Consider the following 15,570-nt stretch of genomic DNA (forward strand, 5'->3'; position numbering starts at 1 on the left):
AACTATGATAAAATATTTTCAAATAGTTGTAAAATTTATTTTTCATTTTTCAACTGATATTCAAATATGCCTTCTTATATACCGCCTTCCCATTCATATTTTTCATAAAATCCATATTATTTTCAGTATTGTTGATTTTTTTGTAAATATTTTCTATCGTTACGCTTGGCTCGATCGTCGCCGTCGAATTTCTTTCTCTAGCAGCTCTTACGATTAACGGTAGATGAAAGTTGAACGCAATTAATTAAACTAATTCTTAGTTAGTCGTAGCATTTTATATTACAGGTAAGCACTCTACCTGCGCGATACATAATTTGTGTACGTTTTATCATAGCGTCGAAATTTTGACGGTAGGTAGTCGATTTCGTTACAACCAAACAAAGGAGAAGAAGGGATAGTACAAGAAGAAAAGAAAACGAATTTCATATGCAGGTTTTGAAAATTTACGAATAAGACTAACAAATGAAATTTGTACCGCACGGCATCGATTTTTTATAAGAAATTCATTTTTCATGGTTCATGCATTTTTAAAAATTGCATCACACAGTTTTGCGATTTTTCTCAACTTTCATACTTCACGTCTTCCCTTTCTTCCAAGTTACCGTTAAATTTACGCTTGTTTTCACGGTGCATCTCTGTGATGTTGGCACCCCATTTTGGGACAAATGATTTTTGTTTGAAAGTTCGGGAATCTTCTCAAAAATAGTTCCAGTCAATAAGAGTTCAAAAAATCAAAAAATCAATGGGTTGCCAACTTCACAGAGGTTCACGGAACGCGTTCTATTATAACAAGTATAGCTAATATACTGTATAAATTGTTCTTGAACTCATTTATCTTGTCGATTATGAAAATATGAAAAACAAAAATTTCGTGTTCACTTATCTACTAATATTGTTTTTATTTACTCAACGATCTAACTAAGCAGGGGTAACTCTCTAATTGTAAATAATATGCAGTAACGATGGTGTGACAACATTTGGCCTACGTAACGTTAGCACATAACCAATACTGCCTAGCTTACATACTTCCCTACGGATGATACTATGTGACAATTATATGTATGTATAGTAGGCATTCTTCTAGAATCAATGATGAAATATTCATAAAACCGAATTGCATTTAAACAAGAAAATGAATAACAAATTTACCGACGCAACAGCTTTCAAATGACAGTTTTTTGATATTTCGAACGCTCAAACGTTCTTCTTCGTTAGAGACGCCACCGCTACCCACACTCTATAAAAGATCTATATCTATAAAGGATCTCTAACAGACATCAATAGAAATCCACAATATCTACGGTCAGATCAAAGCCGGTGATGGATATTCATTGAATGCTATGAACATCCATGCACATAAATGAAGGTACCATAGACGACCACCAGGTGGCGAACGGTCAACTTCTTCTCCCACCATAAAAAAGCAAGTCCAAATTATACAAAGCCCCAGCAATTCGGCCGTTCCGTTCACCCTTGAAAATACTTGGGTTTTTTAAAAATATTTGTTCCCAATACCGTCACCGTATACTACCATATAAATATTGGCCAACTCACACTCGACGAACCCCTACACCATGTATTCAAAATTTGAGTCAAGTCGAAAGGACAAGTATCAAAGTATTGTACATCACGTTGTAAAAAGCAGAAACCTAAATCAATATACATAGAACCTTTGAAGAACCTTGAACCTGTTTCGCTTACCCCGAACTTCGTCTGGTATCTACATACTTAGTCGTCATTGAGTGCCTAGTCTATATTGCCTATGCTTTGTACTTTTTGTCTGGGGCGAAACACAATGTGTACATGATAATTTAAAAATATTATTGATGATAGGTAAACAGGAGTAGATGATACAAAAGTAACATCGATTAAAGATATTAATTTCGTCTTCAAGAAATCCATGATATCTCCAATGAAGATCTTAGGTGAATATCTAGTAGAACTCTACGTATAATAGATCTATAATACCTGATAAGATCGAGGTGCGTATAAATGATGGATACAAAAGACGTTCGTTAAGATCTCTAATGGAGATCTGTGTGGATATCTGGTAGAATTCTACAAGATATATAAACAGCTGACATTTGGATCTGTAACATAGATCGAATGTACTTTATTTCGATTTAAATGGATGTCTAATAGAGGCATTGCATATCCATCATGGATTTCCATGGTAAGTCCATCAGAGATAAATGTTCCGTGTGGGTAGAGGCGTGCGCGCCTTACGCTTATTGTTGTTAGATTAGCAAATGTGCGTAACCGTACTCTCGAATTTTTATTTATCGCAACGAATTCACTGCACGTAAAATCTCACGAACGATAACATCAAATTCTACTACTGCCTTGTTTTTTATGTACGCACACACAGGCTATTATGGAACCAGATTTTTGATCATATTTTTTTTTTTTTGAAACTTCTCCCCGCTTGTTTACATTCACTTTTCCACACCCTTCAACTCTCGATCGTCAATGGAATTAAAATGTGAACCGAGTAGAAAATACTTAAGATGGAAGCAGACTGACTCACCAAATTGTCAGCGTGCAAATGATGGTGTCCAAAATCTCTGGTATTCCCTCGGGAACCTCCAGGTGAGCTGTGCCTTCGTCCTCTGTCATTTTCAGCCTCGTCCTCGTAGTCCTGTAACAATCAATCGCAATTACTTTTAAAACGCCAACGAAAGAGGTAACAAGGATTAGAAGCAAACAGGAATGGGGTAAGACTTGTTAAAAATATTCATAGGCTATGTTACAAGACTAGCTTACGCCTAGATCGTATTTTCTATACGTTTTTCTACACATAGTTTCGCTACTCTATTTACGTCTCGCTAGTTACGAATAATGAACGAATGCTATGGCTTTCATTTCTCTTTTTGTTTTTTTTTTTGTTTATTAGAGTTTATACCTGATTATCGCACTCGTCATCGTTGGAGAGGGCGAGGTCTGAAGTTGCGACTTGGTGCTGTTGGCTTCGTCTGCAGCCAGCTCTGCAATTCCCAAAATTATTACTCCGTCCCGGTCGTCTGTTGATCTATCTAAACTACATCTTGTCCCCTCTCTCGATCTTTGCTTTCATTTTTAGGTCGATTATAAATGTTAACGAATTCGATAACCATTTTGTTGTAATCTATCTTCACCGATCCTTTGCACTTTTGTTCAAAATTTTTGTCCAGTTACTACTTGTATCGCGATTGTAATTGTCATAATCTTACCCGGTGAAAGTATAAAGTGACAAAATGGAGCACATCGTGTAGATAACCTTATAATATCGAGCTGTATTTCAGCGTGTGCGTTTTTATAGTCTTAGAATAATCGAGCGGATAAAAATTATATGTAAAAAAAATAAATAAATAAATAAAAATATGAAACAGAGTAAGAAAATAAAAATTAAATTTTCAGGAGTGTGTGTTTTTCAATGAACCGCGCGGCGAAGGAAATGCAATGTAACCACGATTCGATCGAACCAATGAACGAATGGTGAGAAGTAAAGTGAAGCAGGATTGAGTGAATATGTAAATAGTGGTTGGGTGGGGTTCGGGGAAAAATCTAAAGCTCTTGGTAATTCAAAACCGTGGTATTCGGTACGTAGGACCACGGGGCGACTGCATCGAGTCGGGCAAACCTATTTGTTTCGACGAGTTACCCGGGTGACGAGTAACAAGCCAGCCACATGTGCCCGGTAGGGTTTGGTTGGCGGGTATTTATGTATGTGGATACCCACATTCGACCCTATTCTATTCCCGCAGTGCTTTGTATCGATCGATTTGATAATAATTTACTTTGGCCCAATTCGTCGAAACGAAAATAAGTCTGCATATCTACGTACATTTGACATATTCAACAACGCCCGTATTTAATCATAACGGCCATTCTTCACAGACTTCAGGCCGTCGATAACAAGCGACCTTCGATTTACCTCGTATGATTTCTTTTTCGTTAATAATGTTATTTCCGTCCGCTATGACCGCCGAGAAGCTTCAACGCCATTCATAACCCGAAGTTTCGGTCTAGCTGGTGTATTTCTCGTTCAAAACAGCGCCATTTGTGTTCGAAAAGAGTCCAAAACTACAGCGATTTGACGCTTCGGTCAATCGGATGGGTCGCTTGCAGCTTACGGTCACATCACACGATATTTGTCGGACTCAAAATTTGTCGGAGTAAAAAAACACCGCGGTAGCAGAAAAATTTGCGCTTCGATAATGTCGTCGCCGTTTTTTGCGAGGAATGCAACGGCGACAGAAAACATGACGATGGTTTGGATGAGTGAGTGAGAAAAGGAGAAAACTGAGCGTCGTACGGGAGCGAAATTTATTTCGATTAATTGTGTTTTTGGATTTTTGCGTGAAATTTCGACCTGCTCCTGGGCATGTCTGCTCCGAGACCGCTGTCCTCACTCGGCGACCTATACTCCCCCTGGCCTTCCCTTGGTATAAGAGGTCCCGTTACTCCTAGGGGATCTCCTTCGACGTCCACGAGCCTCGCAGGTCGGCAACAACTTCCGGTGGCGTTACCGCCAACGCCACCAACGCCGCCTCTCTGCGAGAAATCACATCACATATCCGGTAAACACGGTCTTCCTCAAGTACGGTATTTGGGAAACCGGATAAGACGGGGAGCCACGCGGCCGCGCAACGAGCCAGAGCTTTGGATGTTTTTATTTTTTGGATCTTGAAGCATTGTCTCTTCTCTCTCTATTTTTTTACCCTCCGTTACCTCTTATTATCCCGTAACATCTAGTTCATTTACCTCCGGCGATGTCTCGTTTAGACGTAACTCATAAATTAAATTCCCCTGTGCATTCGAAATTTAGCGTTTGTGACTGGAGCATTTTTTTTTTTTTTTTTTTTATTCAAACATGAATTCATCACCGACATTTTTGTGGATATTTCTGGTGACACGAAAATATGGATAATAATTGTATGGATTTAAATATACCGAAAATGATGGAACAAATATCAGAATATGGTTGAAAAAAAAAAAATAAATAAATAAAAAAATTTGAACGAATGGCAAAATGAAACAGCAAAGCTCGGGCGCACTGCAGCACGCCGCGTATATTGCGAGGGTGGGAAGATATTGATATACGATTACTTCTTTTCAAGAGAATAATCAAAAATATTCAGCATACATTTATAGCAGTGCCGTCGTTATTACTTATGGTTCGCAATTCCACAGTGTGTTATATAATATCTTGATGGCTTGTAGAAAAACATTTCAAAATATGTAGTAACTAGTGAAATTTGACTGTGATTTTGCTAGTCGCGTGTTATTTTTAGGCAAACTGCGTAAAAAAAAAAAATATAGATGTGGTAAACGCAAACTCATTTCGATTTTCAGAAACTATATTTTTTCCTTGATGTGTGAAACAGAAAAGAATTCTCTTCTTTCCTGGAAAACTAAAACCAAAGAACTAATGTTTGAAGTTGTTTTGAAATAATTTTGATGAAGAAAAAAGATAACAAATGGTCCAAGAATCATATACGTCATCGTATATGCGAAATATAATATTTTTTCTTTCTTTTGTTTGTTGTTGTGTTACTAATCATTTGTACGACACATCTATTTACATATTATTCATATGCTATGGATTAGGGTGGCCGTTATTTTGGCTTTGGACGAAAAATTTCACTTCTCTCATAAGATTACAATCAAGGTGTAAAGTTTGAAAGCGCTCGGATAATTTTAACTTGTGATACCGAGCGATGGAAATTTTGAATGGAATATTCATCATTACCAATACTGAAATATTTATTACACATATAATATTAATCGATAAAATCTAAAAAATGTTAAGCTGTGACTTTTCCATTTACAAACATTACAAAGATAACGAAAATGAGTATTTTCAATTTTTCAAGTTTTCTGATCACAGCTCAAAAAATCTATAAAAACTGAATTTCATACTTCATAATATACCCAAAGGTTCTACCAAATTTCTAAATTTGTCAGTAGTTATTATCTGTGTAATAAGTATTTTATATTTAGTAATTTTCTATTCAAAATTTCAATCGCTCGATGGCACAAGTTAAAACTATCCGAGCGCTTTAAAACATGGGAGACATTTTTTTTCAAATCATAATTGTATTTTTATGATGGGAACAAAGAAAGTTCTCAAAAGCCAAAATAACGGCCACCGTACTATGTATAGATGATCGTCTATCACGATCTTATATGTGACGGTATTATATTATAAATAAGCTGAAATACTACAATACCTATGGATTATAAATTTTAGATATGCTAAAAAATTACATAGGTACCCAACTATGATGCTGACGGGGGGTAGGAAACATGCGATATGTTGACAAAAGATTCAGGAAGGTAGAAAGAACTTTTGCACTAGGCAAAAGAAAAAAAAGCATGAAAGTAGAAAAAGCATTTTCGGGTAACTCCAGATGCATCCAATTTACAACGTACCCTTCAACCATAATTATTATCATTAAAGTCCTTTTTAATCACGGTTTTCTTTTAGTTTATCGGTTTTACTTACTTACATTATAAGGAAGTTGAATACCTATTATTTTAAATTTACACAAATTGTAAATAATGGTTGTAAGAATCGTGACGATAATGATAATAAAAGCGAATATAAGAAGAAACACAGTGAGCTAAGACATTTAATACAATGCAATTGGGTTGATAATGCAAGAAATACAGTGCATGCTTTATTTTACTACGAAGGCATTATGTATATTGTATTTATGTATGATATACACAGTTATACGTATGAATGCGATGTATCGATTTTATGCGTGAGAAAAAATATGGAAGAATGGTTTTCTACTACTTTGCGAAATTGTGAATTTTGAAATGTCATTTGTCGATATTGTCACTTGTCATTACAGTCAATTCCGTTAGAAGTCAGAGATGAATTTTCGTTTTCTTTCTTATTAATTTCTTTTCTTTACCTCAAAAAAACGGCAATAACTTTCCGGAGATTCGATATTTATAATTTTTCGCCATGATCTATCCTCGATTCTATAACATGTATCATCCTGTTGAGGAGATATTCTCGATCCCCTCGTGCACCTCTCCAGACGATGACGAACATAACGAATTTTGGATACAGTACAATAATAATAACAATATTATCAAAACTGTGAATAATAATTTATATATTTATTCGTTTAGTTGTACCTTCCATCCTCTTATACGCTGCTGCATTCTTTCTTTCATGCCGTTTTGCTTTCTGTCTTACTTTCGTTCACTCACTCTCGCATTATTTTTCACGTTCACCATTTTGTTTAATTTTTTTTTTTTTTTATTGCTGATAGGTGACATCTATCAAGACAGAGAGTATAAGGGTTAAAACTAAGATCGAGCCTAATATACAATTGAAAGAATGGTCAATGTAAGAAACAAGGCGACCGTTGTATTTTAGACATTTTATGTCGAACATAGAACTCAAAGTTGAAAAAAGGAAATGAATAATTAAATACAAAAATAAAAAAATACAAAAATTATTTGAAGAAGCCGAAGACGATCAAAAGTGAAAAAAAATAACATTGACCAAACTTTTTTCATGTATACATAATAAGTACACAAAAATATGCGACACTACCGGGTTCATAACACGAATAATAATAAAATAAAACAGAAAGAAATAATAACACTTGATAAATAAACGGCGAAAGTATTCGGAATAAACAGAAAGAGAGAAGAACTAAATGAACGAGTAGAGTGCCAGGGATACGTTGCTAGTATATAATTTTTAGTATATACATATGATAGGGTAGTATACATTGAATAGAAAGAAGACTGGTAAATAGATCTAACACTGCAGTAGTAGGTGCAGTATACAACACGTATACGTAATACGTATTATACGTAACGTCTAATAAACAGATAAATAGTTTAGTAGATAGTTACTACAGAGCGTGTAGTACGTAATATATAGGCGGAAAATTGTATATGAGCATAAATACTAATGGCCGCTGCACTTACATATGTAGTCGACAGTAATATTTCTACGATCTCGATGTCAGGAACGAACCGTGTTTTCATGTCAGCGCAAAACCGACTTAGTTTAAGAAATTGGCAGTATCGCAGCCATTTTGAGAATTCTTTGCGATATTTTTGTTGCAATTAAAACCAAGGAAGAACGAACGTTGTACCAACGAAATCAATATGGCTGCCATCTTACACGCTTCGAATTTAATTTCGGTTACAAGTTGACTACTGTTACTTTCCAGTAACCGAAAATCGCATCAATTTGAGTCAAATAACGGCAAGAACAGATATAACAGGCTTACAAGAAGTGTGATCTCTCATGGTTCACTCTTAACCTACCTAAAACATCTGGGTAATTTCTCTCAGATAACGTATGTTAGAATTATATAAAATAGAATGACTGAAATTACTCACCGGAAGATCGTGAATCGACGGCGTCACAACGAGATCAGAATGCGTCCTATCACCTTTCCTCTGAAATCCAAAATCAGCCGTTCCGTGTCATTGTTCTATTTTTTGAAGGCAAATTCCTAAGTAATATTACAACATAGTGACACGAATATATTGTGCACAGTGATTTCAGTCAGTGCTGAATCAGACAAATTTATTCATCGTCGTCATGATCGGACGTGAACTCGAGGTTTCTGAAAAATCTAATTTACAAAGTGACTTTGTACCAGTTTCGTCAGCATGGATCCGAGCCTGAGGACCTTTTGAAAAGTAAGCAATCTGGACTCTGCGTTGCAGCGATTTTGATCAAAGTTTAGTGGTTGCACTGAGTGCATTCAGACCTTTCGAATACTTTCAAGTAAAGAAAGGATAGAGTAAAGTCAGTGCGGTATTCCATTCCAAGAAATATTCCATTCCAAAACACATTTTTTGCATTTCGTACCCTGGCAAGAGTAACGTTGGTCCTTGGTCTGTAAACGAGGTCATCAAAGGCAGCACGATCCTTTCCGTCAACGAGTTCCCTGAGCTCGGTGAGAAGCGTGAGCTTTTCATGAGTGTTCAAAAGATCGCCCAAACTGGCAACGAGGTCCTCGATGGTCAGCCGACGACTCCTGTAGTCGCCAAGAAGCTGTGACAGTGCAGCTCTTTCACTCCTGGCGAGGACTACCCTGGCCTTCTCTTCCACCATGGCGGCAGTTGCTGAATGAAGAGCGCGATTCCTCCACTCGGTACTGCCGGTTCTGAGAAAATGTGTTATCATTGCGGACAGATTTTGATCTGACGACTTGATCTATTCTTCTAAACCTAAAATGGAACCTAATATTCTTACCCCGGACTGGGCGGCCGATGATTTCCATGGCTGGCCGGACTGTCCAGAAGAAGAGGATCGTGCTCCTGGTACCGAGACGGAGGAACGACGACGGGTTGACTGGTTGTGCAGGAGTGAGGAACCTTTCCGACGTCCCTGATGACCAGACTCATGCGCTTGTTCGTCTTCAGTATCTGGACCGCCTCGTCGTGGGTCGCCTCCTCGAAGCTCTGACCGTTGACTTCGATGATTTGGTCCCCAATCTGAAAAGGTCGATCCAAAGTCGTGAAGAAAAGAGATCACGATCAGAGACGATGAGAAAATATTACCAGAAGTCCCGCTCGGTCCGCGACGCTGTCCTTGTCCACGCCGGTAACGTAGATTCCCAGACCATACTCTAGACCCCCTCTAATCATGAGTCCCAAGGATTGTCCAGGTTCGATGCAGAGCTCGACTTTCCGCGTTCTATGGGCCGCGTAGCGGCCGTCTCGGCTGTGCAACGGAGGTGGGGAAGCAGGGCGACCCTGGCGGTCCATCCAGCTGCAGGATTGCTGCCGACCGGAAGCCGTCCACCCGGGATGACTCCCTCGACATCGAGGGTCCAAGGCGGGCCCGCGAACCGTCATGCTAAGCGTCCGGCAGGATTTAAGCATCTAGAAAGAAGTAAAAAGTGTTGAAAGTAATCTCGGTTGATGAGGAAAGGCGAATTGGGGTGAGACACGTGATCATGGGCAAGAGAAGGAGAAACGGCGTGTGGCACAGTGGTTATAAGGATGAGCCTGAGTTCGGTCAAGGATAAGCAGGATGTGACGTCACGTGGAGCTCACAGATCGATATCTATGCCACGGAAAGTGCTGAACTCCCCTAAAACGGCGGGCCTAGCCGTGTGCCGTATGGAGTGACGGTATGAAAGCTGCTTCAAGCTTACGTTAATCACGAATATACTTGTAAGTCACCGAACATGAGAGCGGGGTACGTAATTTCACTTCACGTTTCGTGGCTCGTCTGTCAAGATACATCGAGGAGGTACGTGTGTGGTATATATTGTGTATATCTATATTCTATCTAGGTATGCACATAATATAGATATATGTATATTCATGTACGGCAAGGAATGCGGAACAAGGACTTTCCAGGCACGCTGCTCTGCGATGAAATATTTTATTAAATTTCCACGAAAAAGTTTTGTCTCTTGCCGTGGATTATACATTTTTGTTGTCATTATGCGGTTCGTCGTATTTAAGTTTGTGAATTAATATTGATCAGAACACTGGATAACTCATTAGGCACGTGAATTAAATTTAGTTCACGCAGTCTTATCTTCTGTCAAAGATTGCATACTCAATCGAACAATGAAAAAATATTTCATGATATTGAAGCGACATATTCGAGCTGTAGAGCATTCAACCCGCACGCTTAATCAAGGCTCAATTTTGATTAGACTTCAACGGTACATGAGGTCGGAGTTGTTAGTTTGTAACGTAAGGAAACTTGTGTTTAACACCATGAAATATTTATCTTACCCCCCTGCAGGAAGCTTTATACATGGTATAACAACGACTAGGTTAACGTTTGTAGCCTGAACGGGTGGCCTGTAATCAACCACTCGGTGTCCTACGGTGTACAGGTATATTCTATAGCGTGCAGCTATAATTTATCTGAATTTTTAGTCATCGCGCATGAATCAACGAGTGTTTAAACGTGGATTACTTATTGTAGGGAAATAAATTCTTCAATTGTTTGAATCCATGTGTGATAGCCGGCATTCAGACGAATCCAATGACTCCTTATTCGTCCTGTTTCATCCACACAGTTCCGACATATTGCGCTTTGATCTTGGGCAAAAGTGGTTCTAACATGTCTAACATGTGCTATTCTACTAACATACTAGACCCGCACGACCTTCGCGTTTCAACTCGCAATATCTCGGCATTCAGTGATCGGAAACAGGTGAACAAGGAGTCTTTGGATTCGTCCCGACAAGTTCTATAAACTGAATGTAAAAAGATGGCATAGAACAGCGAGTGAGAATGAGAAATCGCGCTGAAAAATCGACAGGCGGGTCCAGCGCGTGGCCGCCACCCGGTATCCGGGAGTCTGTGGCAAAGGAGAGATATATAAACAACGCGGGGGCGCTAGGCGCCGAGACGACTGGCGCCGAGACGCCGAACCGTAGGAGAAGCTATAAACAGTAAAACTGAACTACCCTACAGAGCAGGAGCTGGGACATGAGGAAGATTCCTTCTGTAGCCGATATTATTATTCGAGGGTTGAAATTTTTCCAGGGTATAACGAGGGGGAGGAAAATCGCCGAAGAGTAAAAAGAGGGAGACTGACTCGGGGTTGGGGTTTATTTCCCCAGGTCCCAACTAAAATAGCATCGCGGTTTCGGGGATGGCTGCTGGCACTTAAAGAGTCGGTAATCGGTGCTGGAGAGCCGCCGATACGCTCGTCAGTCTCTCATTCTCTGTTCTCATAGCAAAGGTAGGCATGCGGGCAGGTGAGTTGTGGAGCAGATGCTTCTTGCATGAGAGCCAGAGACAAAAGAGCCCAACAATGGGCCATCAGTATATGAACAGTGGGTAGATAGCGGCTCCTCGAGCTATCAGTCTTCCGAAGCCACTCCGGCATCGCCCCCGACTAATCTTCTACTCTCTTCCACCAAAGAGAGTGAATCACTCCTCCCCCCCCCCTCCCCCCCCTCCTCCTCTCTCTCTCTCTCTTCCGATTCCACGATCAATTACTTTTCAAATTGCCGGGGAAATAAATTACCCACTAATAATATTTCAAGTAAAATAGAGTAACACTTATGTCGAGTAAATTCTAATAATTATTTTTTTTTTATTCTCAAGCCCTTGCTCACCTTGAGAGCCTCTTCGTGGGTCACTGCACGGAACGGGATACCGTTCACTTCAAGAATCGTATCACCGGGACGGAGTCCAGCTCGTTCGGCAACTGAACCCTCCTCGACACGTGAAATATATACACCGACACCTGAAAAATATTTTTTCAAAAAAAAAAAAAAAAACAGAAAAGAGACGGACAGCCAAATACCAAGAACAATGTACGATGAAGGAAAGACAATTCCGAAAATATTTTCTTGTCGGAATTTAAATCTGTTTATGTAACTTTATACATATAAGAACAAAAAAAAAAGCAAATTTCTGTCATATTATTATAATCTTGCAATTTTTCAGTCCCACAATTACATTTAATGTTTTTTGCTGTTTGAAAGAAGTCATAAAAAAATTTCTGTAAAAACAAAAAGTGACTTCATGTTACAATTATTTACTGTTTGTTGAGATTGCTGTTGTTTTTCTTTCGCTCCCACCTCAATTGCATTTAAATTGATAGAGGTGCAAATTAATATAATTATTCTTGATAATGTGGGACCAGCAATTTCGGTTTCACGAGCTGTATATTGAGTAAATAGCATGTATAAGGCAAAAAGGAACCGGAAGGAAGAATCATTGTTGATGGTATTTGAGGAGAATTGGTAATATTAAGGGGTGCATTAACCAACGATAATTATGTGTATTATACACCTAAAGATATGTGTGTATTACATATATGAGTAGGGAAATATTCATAGAGTGGAAAATGAATGAACAAACCAGAACAAGAATTTCGAAAAAGAAACAGAAAAAAACAATTACAGAGAAAGATATATATATAGAGAGAGAGAGTAAGAGAGAAGAAATCAGTATCGAAAATTGAGGTGATGACAAATTTCTTCTTTTTTTTATCGGGTGCATATATTATTTTCTGTGCACGTAATGCACGTGTGTGCATATAAGTCATTATTGTGAATACAAAGGGATTTGTGTTCGTATAAACGATGCACTTTGAAACGTACGTACGTCACGAATACAGAATATAAATTAATATTCAAATAAAAAGTTTATATATGTATAGTTGTATGTAATATGAGGTGATTACACTACATGCGGATATATGTAAGTGAATTTTACTTTACTTGAGAAAATAAACGAATTGCAATGAAAACTGGATGAACTAAAAACGAAAAATAAAATACACGGACACACACACACACACACACGCGCGCGCGCGCACACACGCAAACGATGAAGAGCAATTGAAAATTTCAGATGTCATTTTTACCCCGCAGCTATACTTGTGCGTGACAAGCTTTAATACTCGTGACTAACGATTTCTCGGTGTATGGTACAGACAAATGTCTCACAACAACAACAACAGAAATAATAATAATAATAATAATAATAATAATAATGATAATGATAATAATAATAATAATACGAAAAAGAAAAATCAGAGACGGAAGAAAAATAACCAAATGGCGAGTTATATATCATGAACCGTCTAGCGCAGCGATATAACCGAGTCTGATCGTGACTATCCGTTTTCACTCAGTGAACCCCGCAGCGCGCGCCTGATCAGTTTTTACATTAAACTTGGCCATCTATGCACCACTGCAGGTCCATGCACATGGGACAGCTATACAACTGATTCAGTGGACAAAACCGTTGCATGTATAATTGAATTTCAATTTTTTCTTTACGCAGTGCGTTTTCGTTTTTAATTTTTGCCGACCGATACCTCGAAAGCCGGAGAAAAATTCGATCCTCAATAAATTTTAATGAATTTCAAATCCACTTTGAACTTTTGATTAGTTTGTTTTCTATAGTTTTTTCAATTTGTAAATCGTTGGTCGTATTTTTATTGCGCAAATGACAAGTTTAAAGGGAAGGAAAGAAGAGACAAAAACAGAAAAAAAAGAAGCACACGAGCCTGTGACGCCGATAGTATGGAATTCGTTGAGAGCGGATGTATTGATCTGGCATAGAATATGAGCTGCAAAATACCCGACCTAATCAACGCAGATGATATAGCAGTGTTAAAATTTTCACAATTTTTGAAAAATTATCCTATAAATCTCGAAAAATACGCAAACTAACCGTTTTCGTTTTATTCGTTTTTTTTAGGTTACGAAATTTCTTCTGTACCCGAAAGCGAGACTGAAGGGATGGAAAAAAATGCGAGTGTGTGCGTGAGTGTGTGCGATTACTTGGTGGAAATTTCACGAGGCAATACAAAACATCATGCAACATCCATATAGCTAGGCAAAAACCATCAATTTCGAAGATCGCATGAGTAATGAAGTGTATCTAAGTTGAAAGAAAGAATTTTAGGTGTCGTTGAAATTTAACGCGGCAGCTGCGTCGGATGTTGTTATGAAATTATTTATTCACACTTGTTATTTTTTGTTTAATCGAAAATAGATAAGTTTAAACGTCATTTTACGATCGTTTCATATGATTGATGGATTTTGGGCTACGCTGGTTACCTGACTGCACTTCTGATGGTACAGCGAAACAGACAGAAAGGTTCTCGAGTCACGCAAACTGCTATTTTATCACAATTTTTTTTACACTTGTTTCATTCAGTTTCAGAACCATCACGATTGTACGTCTACCATATACCATTTAGGCTGAATACCGCTCCACGTAGATAATCCGATGAATGACTAAGAGAATGATAATGAATAAATTAACGGTTCGTGAAATTATGTGAGATCTGAACCTTTATTTTCTTGAACCATATTTCAAATACTACAAATTCAGCTGAGTACGCGGTTATCAATTCTCATATACAATTCTAACCTAGTACGGATTGAATTATTACCATTATCATTATCATTATTCTTTCAGAGTGCAACATAACGAGCTATACTTGTATAATGGTGATGTGATCGGCTGGAGAAGAGTAAATGTTTTCTGGTTCTAACAGCGTCTATACGCAATCATAATCTTAAGCGTTATCAATGTTTTGGATATCAAAAGAAAAAACGAACAGGAATAATAAAAGCCCCGTAACAAGAAAATTGACGTTTATATTCGTCCTTCGGGAGGTATTCAGTCATTGATACATAGATATACGTTAGAGTGGTTTTCATTTGATGATCGGAAAAATTTTCATTGGACCCCCTCCTCAGATCTCTTCCAGATCTTTAAAAAAAAATCTGCGTTAAGTTTAAAGCCGCTACGTCAACTGAAATACGTGTTTCAACGAGCTTGAAATTTTCTATTTAGGTAAAAAGCCCATGGCGTTGATAGACACCTGCCTCGAAGAATAAATACAAAGAAATTCTGGTCAATAACAAGCTTTTTTTGGCAAACTCGTATTGTTACGTAAAAATATAAGTTCAAGTTAGACCTACATTTTTTTTTTCATCGTGGTTCTAGATTGTTTTTTCCTAAAAAATACGATGCTGAAAATTCGAATAGAATTTTTTTGACCTTCCCGAAAATCAACGCCACAGGAAATTTTTTGTTTTTACCACAATGAGAAAATTCAAGCTCGCTGAGGTGATTGTGTCTCAGTTG

The 15,570-nt window shown here is 38.0% G+C and overlaps 1 protein-coding gene across 13 annotated transcripts in view; it reads right to left on the reverse strand.

Moving 5' to 3' along the window:
• The window catches only part of LOC107217648 (whirlin), a 63,708-nt gene that overhangs the window by 31,963 nt on the left and 16,175 nt on the right, over nucleotides 1-15,570 (reverse strand). For 9 of the 13 annotated variants that reach the window (XM_046740753.1, XM_046740752.1, XM_046740757.1 and 6 more), the window contains 9 exons: nucleotides 14,532-14,543; nucleotides 12,069-12,199; nucleotides 9,535-9,858; nucleotides 9,227-9,468; nucleotides 8,840-9,137; nucleotides 8,362-8,421; nucleotides 4,352-4,533; nucleotides 2,903-2,984; nucleotides 2,528-2,638 (listed from right to left, as the gene is read on the reverse strand). In XM_046740753.1, coding sequence (XP_046596709.1) covers nucleotides 2,528-2,638; nucleotides 2,903-2,984; nucleotides 4,352-4,533; nucleotides 8,362-8,421; nucleotides 8,840-9,137; nucleotides 9,227-9,468; nucleotides 9,535-9,858; nucleotides 12,069-12,199; nucleotides 14,532-14,543 — 1,442 coding nt within the window. The remainder of the gene's footprint in view (nucleotides 1-2,527; nucleotides 2,639-2,902; nucleotides 2,985-4,351; nucleotides 4,534-8,361; nucleotides 8,422-8,839; nucleotides 9,138-9,226; nucleotides 9,469-9,534; nucleotides 9,859-12,068; nucleotides 12,200-14,531; nucleotides 14,544-15,570) is intronic. The other 4 variants (XM_046740759.1, XM_046740756.1, XM_046740761.1 and 1 more) reach the window with 2 other exon arrangements.

This window comes from Neodiprion lecontei, chromosome 5 (genome assembly GCF_021901455.1).
Source record: "Neodiprion lecontei isolate iyNeoLeco1 chromosome 5, iyNeoLeco1.1, whole genome shotgun sequence".
Lineage (NCBI taxonomy): Eukaryota > Metazoa > Arthropoda > Insecta > Hymenoptera > Diprionidae > Neodiprion > Neodiprion lecontei.